This window comes from Rosa chinensis, chromosome 1, assembly GCF_002994745.2.
Source record: "Rosa chinensis cultivar Old Blush chromosome 1, RchiOBHm-V2, whole genome shotgun sequence".
Taxonomy (NCBI): Eukaryota; Viridiplantae; Streptophyta; class Magnoliopsida; order Rosales; family Rosaceae; genus Rosa; species Rosa chinensis.
This window is the reverse complement of record NC_037088.1, coordinates 24,610,800-24,618,500: the sequence shown is the minus strand read 5'-3', so window position 1 is coordinate 24,618,500 and position 7,701 is coordinate 24,610,800. Positions and strand designations below refer to the sequence as shown.

General features: G+C 37.3%; 1 protein-coding gene across 1 annotated transcript; it reads right to left on the bottom strand.

Annotated features, from left to right (window-relative positions):
- Nucleotides 1-537: 537 nt before the first annotated feature.
- Nucleotides 538-5,576, bottom strand: LOC112203957 (GDSL esterase/lipase At5g03610). The gene is made up of 4 exons (XM_040505660.1): nt 5,294-5,576; nt 2,216-2,490; nt 1,075-1,390; nt 538-755 (listed from the first exon to the last, which is right to left on the bottom strand). The coding sequence occupies exons 1-4, from the start codon at nt 5,574-5,576 to the stop codon at nt 538-540; spliced, it is 1,092 nt and encodes a 363-aa protein (XP_040361594.1).
- Nucleotides 5,577-7,701: the final 2,125 nt, after the last annotated feature.

Here is a 7,701-nt window from a genome sequence, read left to right as displayed (position 1 = left end):
TAGTTAGCCGTTTGGAAGCAAATCATGCAATTATATGGGTAGTTTTTCCAATCCTTAGGCACATTAATGACGTTTTCCGTTGATGAACTGTGGGACCCCCCTTGACCCAAAAGGGGGTCCCACATGAACCTCCCGAAAACAAAACATATATACTGACAAATATTATTACTCTCAATAATTCAGCCTTGCAACTGATGAAATGATCGACTGAGAGCTCTGCTTTACAATAAAAACAGATGGAAATTCAGTATCTGTTTAAAAAAAAAATTTGGAAATTTAGTAAAAAAAAGGTTATTGTATTGGACGGGGCCACGGGGTGTAATTAGAAGTTTAAGATGTGAGTTGTAGGACTAGGTTTATTTTAGATATTTAAGAGAGGTATAATGAGCAAATCCCCACCCTTTTTACAAACCTCTTGCGTCTCTTCAAAAAAAAAAAGGTTGATATAATAAAATTATTGAGCAATTAAATCCAATCCAAGCCTCTAGTGCCTAGCTAGTGGCAAAGTTGGGTGAGCACCATCCTCAAAATTACCGATTAACGCAATGGACGAAGAGAAGACTTGATTGCAGAATAAACAGCATGCCAGCCATTCTGCGAAAGGTGCTCCATGTCCCAAAAGAAAGACCTTTCCGGATTACTGCACACTGTGTACTTGTTTGCTCCACTTTTCTCGTCCACACTCCCACACGAGTATTCGCTGCTCACCCCAACACAGCATGGCATCAGTGGATTCTCTGATCTTGTCGAATTTCCTGCTAGCGAGTGAAAACAATATGTCAATCGCATCGATCTATCACGACGCTAGCTAGTAATCAAATTTAAGAAGATAGGGTTTTTCTATATAATTAGTTCGGCCTAATGTACATAGGCCGTATGTATAGATCGAATGTGGATAGTTCGATTTAATAATCCACAACTGAAAACATACAAGTTAAATTACCAGAACAAATGTGAATTATAAAAAAATTAGACATTGATTTTGTAAGCTAAAAATTAAGTAAAGAGTAATACTAGGTGAACCACCTTTTTGTATATCACTTAAACCCTAATAGAAGAAAATGACTGAAGTACCTTGTTGCAGGTGTTTTTGTTGTTGGATTGCGGACAGAAATGCATTATAGAGATCCAAGATTACAAATGTTGATCTCGTAGTTGTCTGATTCTTTAAATCTTCAACCTTTTGGTGCAAAATCTGGTTGTGGAATCTTGAACCTGCATTCATACTTTCACTGCAATTCTGATACGAAGAAAAAATGGAAGTTACGGCTGGCAAACATCCCATGGGCTCTATTGCTGTAACCAATAATTTTCGCACTCCCAAATCATTTATACGCTTTATGTTCACCACAAGCTGGTCGACAATCGATGTGGACACCACTGAAAAATCCTGCCAAATTCGTTCATGACTTCATGTTATCTTTCTATGATCCAAAATAGCAAGTGAACATATTCATCCCCTAGCTATGGACATGCACACATTTTTTATTTACTATAAACTTCTTCTATATACATTACAAAAAAAAAAAAAAAAAATGCATGACTAGATACAATATCATATTGTCATATTTCCTTCCATTGAGGAATATTTTTTATTTTTTTTTTATCAATTTAAGGAATCGCTTATGAGAATCATTTTTCAATCACATTTCAATATTTCGACTGTTTAATTTTTAGGTCTCCATGAGTAGGTTACTTATGCAAACTTTGAACCAAATTGAAAATCGTTAAGGTACTGCAAATAAATGGATAAACCAAATATGTCCAACCTGAACCATTCATATTTATAATCATAAACCACAATCATTAATATCTCTTAACAATTATCAATTTAACTGAAAATTTGCATAAGTGATTTACTCATATTGACTTAAAATGAATGGTTAAAATGTCATGTGATCCAAAAATGAGCTCCACAAACAATCTCTTAAATAATAAGTTTAAAAAAAAAAATTTCTTATACTAGAAGAGTCCCACAGACACACAATGTCACGTTGAAATCCCGTTCTAGTCGTTCAGATGTACTCAAAATGTCCAACCTGCAAAGGGCGCACTAATTTCTTACTTAATTGAATGAGGGTACATGTATTACTCACTAAAACTGGCCAAACATGATTTATAATTTAACTAATGAAATGCTCAAATCAAGTTCTATGCCCTAAGTTACATGCAATGGTATATGAATTATCTAGGCAGAGTTAGCTTAACCACTCACCTGACTCTGGTTTCCTTTAAGAAAATAAGCAGCATAGTCGTTTCCACCTAGTGATACTAAAGCAACGGACGAGTCCAAGTCACTTTTGGTATACAATTTCTCTTCGACTAGTTGTTGGAGAAAGTCGATTTGGGTAGTCATGTTTGGTGCACTCACCAAAGTCTCAAAAACACCAGTTCCTCCATATGCAAAGTTCATCCCGTTCCTTAGTTTCGATTTCTCTTCAGTGTTTCTCAATTCGTAAGGTACTAGAGATCTTATACCCAAAAAGGAAGCTGCATTTCAAGAGAATTGGTAAATTAATGACATATAACAAAAATGAAATTAAATCCTTGCTGCTATATACATGTTTTTTTGTTTTACAATATAACATATTGGGTTAGTCCGATTTTGAATAATAGCTAGACCGGTTATTAGTTTTTTACTTATTGGATATATTATCACAAATTAAGGTTAATATCACAAATGTTACTTGAACTTTGGCCCATTAATTAGACACATGCATACTAGAATTCAAAAATGGGTTAACATTGAAGTATCCTAACAATTGCAAGGCATATTAATTAAAGTGAGTTAACTTCATTAAGAAAATTTTGGTAGTTTAAGGCATACTTTCGTTAAATCATCTATATCCCACCTATTCATATTATAACTAATAATGGGTGTGTGTGTTTGGTGGGGTGGTAAGGCTTTGGTCTCATATATAAGAGGTCAGGAGTTCGAGCCTCATCAAGGGTGGGAATGGGGTGGGTTTTTTTTTTTTAAAAAAAATTATATATATATATATATATATATTATAACTAATAATGAATCGTGTACTTTTAACGATATTAGACGTGTCAGAATAGATAGACTCAAATCTATTTGATAAAACTGTAGTGTTAGGTTAATCTAATGATCTATTTATGACTCAATATGTATGGTCGGGAGTACATATTGAAGAGAGAAAAACGGAGCGTTTTAGGGTTGGGGTTTTCAAAACGTTTTCTATTGCTTGTCCAGCGGCCCTTCTGTGCCAGCGACGGCGCCATGCCTCGCCGACATGAGGTAGGAGCAGCCGGACGGGCCTCTGGTTCTTTTGCTCTCTGCTATGAAAAGCTTGGCTGTTTGGGTATGGTTTTCTTCCATTCTCTGGTGGCGGCGCTGCTGGTATTGATAGTCGGCCCGCGTAGATCTGGTGTGGGCTGGGGGATGGCTTCGAGCAGACGTGATCTGGTTGGGTCTGTCCTTAGTTGCCATGGTGGTTATGTCTGGTGGAGCGTCTGTGATCGACATGATGGTGGTGGGATACATTGGAGATGGTGGAGGTGGATGACTCTTGGCTTATGGAGGCTGCACAGAGGTGAAGGTGGTGTTAGGGTGTTGATTGACGAAATTTGTGGCAATCTCGACTGGGTTCATGATGCGTGGGCGTGGAGTCTAAAACTAGGGCGTTGGTTTGGGTTTGGGATGATGTATGGAGCTTGGTCAATCACCGACGGTTGGTTGGATATCAGGTGGTTAAATCGATTAGGGCAGTGGCTGTGCAGTGGGTGGGTGGCCGTCATTGGGCGGGTGGAGGTGGTGGTGCCTGAGTGGTTGGTCAATCATGGTAGTTTCTTTCAGTTTTTTTATTAGGGTTTTAGTTTCAGGTTTTTGGTTAGGTCAAATAAAACGTCCCTACTCATTTGAGCTAGGGTTTGGAGGTTTTGGTCGTGTTGTGGAGCGATCTATATGGTGTTTCTCCTGGGAACAATATGTTACAATTTCGATGCTGTTTGGTTATCAACAGAAAGGTGGATTTCCTTTGCACGTGGTCTGGCGGTTTATGGACACGGTGTGGAAGAGGGTGGAGTGGTTCGTCTGGATGTTGGTGACGAGGTCGTATCGTGACACTCGGGATTGGTTATCTTTCTTTGTAGCCTGAGGTGATAGGCGTAAAAATTGGTTAGGGTTGGACCTTTTCGGTTCATGGATGTTACTATTAGTGACGGACCCATAACTATGGATCTTGGTAGGAATATGTATCGTGGTGTTGACACCACAACCAGTTATTCCAATGCTTTGTAATTTTTTTGGTTATTAATGGATTCTATTTCTTCTCAAAAAAAAAAAAAATCTAATCATCTATTTAGATATATGGGTTCAACACTTTACTCATTTAAAACATTTAACCAAAAAAAAAAAAGATGCATGAAATCTTGAAATAAATGGATGCATATAAACGAAATTAGACGTGTCAGAATAGATAGACTCAAATCTATTTGATAAAATTGTCGTGTTAGGTTAATCTAATGATCTATTTAGATATTTGGGTCCAACACTTTACTCATTTAAAACATTTAACCAAAAAAAAAAAAAAGATGCATGAAATCTTGAAATAAATGGACGCATATCACATATTAGATAGCTAAATATATGGTATGTAATTTTGGTAATATACATAAATGTGATGAATCCCCCAGCTCACTCACTATTAAGGAAACCAACAATTAATTACATGTTCTAGTCCTCATGAGTCTTTCATAATATAAAAGGGAGCAAACTTATTTAATAATAAAATTTGTTTAGTTATTTTTCAATTATATTCTGAGTTTTTCTTTATATATATGTATGCGTATATGTCTATATATATATATATATATATATATATATATATATATATGATCAGTAATTATATAATTTTTATATTATGGATGAAAAAGTTTTCTGCCAGACTATATTCTCTAAGTTTTTCTTTTTCTCAAAATAATAATACCCTGCAATAAAATAAAATTAGTATAAAGAATCGTTGCCAGATGCTCGAACTTACCTTATATCTCGAACCCCAAGTTATAAATCGTGTTTCCGCCCCTGATTGCTAGTTAACTCAATTCATTTTGTATTGGTATCGAGTCATGCTCATACCAATTTGACGTAATTTCATCAAATTGATCGATTTCAAAATTAGGAGCTAAATTCTCTGCTAGGCCAAGTTTAGATATCATTTGTGAATTAATTAAGCTAGAATTGGGTAATACATATTATGAAAGTAGGATCAATTTATGAATGAGTAGCTAGCGAAAAAAGCTGAGGGCGGATTAAACAAAATGAACGAACCTATATAATCAGTGAGCACGCGACCATCGGAGAAGCGGCCTGCCGGCTTTCCGGGAAAAGTGATCCCATAAGGCGGCTTCCACGAACCAGTTGCAGATTTGCCGCTGTTCCCAGTATCAGCATACGAATCCCCGAAAACAAAAAGCTTTACAGATCTCCTGTCATGGCGTTGGTGGCGGTGGCGGTGGCGGTGGTCGGAGGTTATGGCTGAATGAAGTACTTGTGGACAAGTGGAGATGTAGAGAAGAAAGAGACAGAATGAGACGATGGTGGTTTGCTCCATATGTAAGCATGCAGAGCTTTGGAAAATAGGACAGACACTGCAGGTGGTGTTGTTCTCATATAGGGTGGCACACTCTTAATTAAGGTAATTCAAAATTTATTGAGCTCCATAAATCACATTTGACATTAGCAAGGTTTCCAAAAGAAATTGACTACGAAAGTGACCATTCTTGACATTTTGTGAACAATGTCTGACCAGCCAACCTCAATAGTGGAAATACAAGGCAAAAAAACAGTAAGTAGTCTTGACCGGTCAAGCTCAATGGGTGAACTTGCTCTAAGTTGAATACATCGAATCTTTATGCTAATTATAATTCAATGAACTCTTAGTTAGTTAAATATAGAGATAATAGTTTGAATCTCATAGTACTGGGAATCCAAACTTGGTCACTTGATGTGATAAATCGAATGCATCAAACCTTGATAAAGTGAATACATAAAATATGTTTACTATTAAGCCAAAACAATAACTCTAAAAATATCTTTGTAAATATAAAAATTGATATCTCGCTGAATTAATAGAATTTATGTGGTTTGAAGGTTATTAATTTAAGAGAAAAATTCAGTCACCGTCCCCAGACTATGCTGTCAAGGCCAATTTGATACCCGAACTCTCAAAAGTATCAATGTGATACCCAAAGACCTAAATTGGCATCAACGCGATACTTCCGTCAAAAATTTCTAACGGCTCCGTCTGTTTGCTGATGTGGCAAGCACGTGGGCTCCAATTTTTTTTTTATCAAGGGCAGAATAGTCTTTCAATACTAACTAATTTTTTTTTTTAAAAAAAATGAACAAAACTCTCTCTCCCAACTCCGATTCTTCTTCTTCTTCCCAAATGTCATCGGGCTGATTGGGATTGGGGCCGAAATCAGAATTCTCGAAGAGGACGCCGGAGTGGAGGAGGCCAGGGCAGAAGATGGCGAGCTTGTGGAGGGAGGACCAGCCACCAGGAGGCTCGGAGGAGGCGGCGGAGACAAGATCGAAGACGACGGAGCAAGGTTCTAATCGATCAGTTTGGGCTTTTACTTTCTGGGTGTTCAATCGAAGAGCCTCAAACTCTTGGTTGCTCTCTTCCTCAAGCAGTAAAGTAGAAACTCTTGGTTAATATTCTGGTTCGTTGCCGTAATCCCTGTGGCTTTGGTTTTCATAGACGAGCTCCGGTGAGTCGGTGACAGAGAATAGAAGCCCGAAAGCTTCTCGGGTTCTTCGACCTATTTTTCGACTCCGGCCACGGCTGCAAGCGAGACCGGTGGCAGTAGCTTCGTCTTGGCGAGGTGAAGAAGCCTGTGGTATCTTTGTGTCCATCCATCAACTTGAAAGAGAGAATCAAATGGGAGAAGTTTCTGAGTTTTCCGGTCATGTTATGTGTTTTCCGGCGACTGTTGACGATAAATAAGGTATTGGTGTTCCTCTATTTGTCGAGCTCTACATGATTGTGCCATCAATTTTTAGTTTTGATTATGATTGGACGAATTGGAATTTTGGGGATTTTGAGGCTACTGTGTGTGTTCGAAGTTTGATGTGGTGTATTGATCAATTGATGTTCTTCAGTTAATTTTTGATCATAAAGAAACCTCTTAGTACCATTTTGGTTGTTGGTTAAACTTGAATTCAAGAATGATAAGAATTGGATGATCGGAAGGATAAACTGTGTTACTCAGGGGTCTAAGAACTCTAGCTGCTTTGGATTGTTTTTTGTATTCATATTTGTTTGTTGGATTGAGAATTGGAACTATGGAGCTTTGATTTGAGAACTGTAGAAGTGGGATGATTCCTCCATATTTGAGTCACTCTGTTTCAGCACAAAAGATCAGCTTTGGTCTTGTTGATATGAAGGACGAGGATAAGATGTTTGGTTTAATTGTTTATAACATGAAGTCTTAGGAACCAGAATGATGAGAATTTGCAGAGTTGGATACTGAGAGATTACTCTGTATGGTTTGTTAAATTAGTGGAATGGAATTGATACTTTATGTTGTAAAGAAAAAAAAAAAAAAAAAAAAAAAAGGAAGAAGAAGAAAAAGAAATGAAAAGAAAAAAAAATTAAACACAGGGGTAAATTGATCATTTCACAATTTTTTGGGACCCACGTGCTTGCCACGTCAGCAAACAGACGGAGCCGT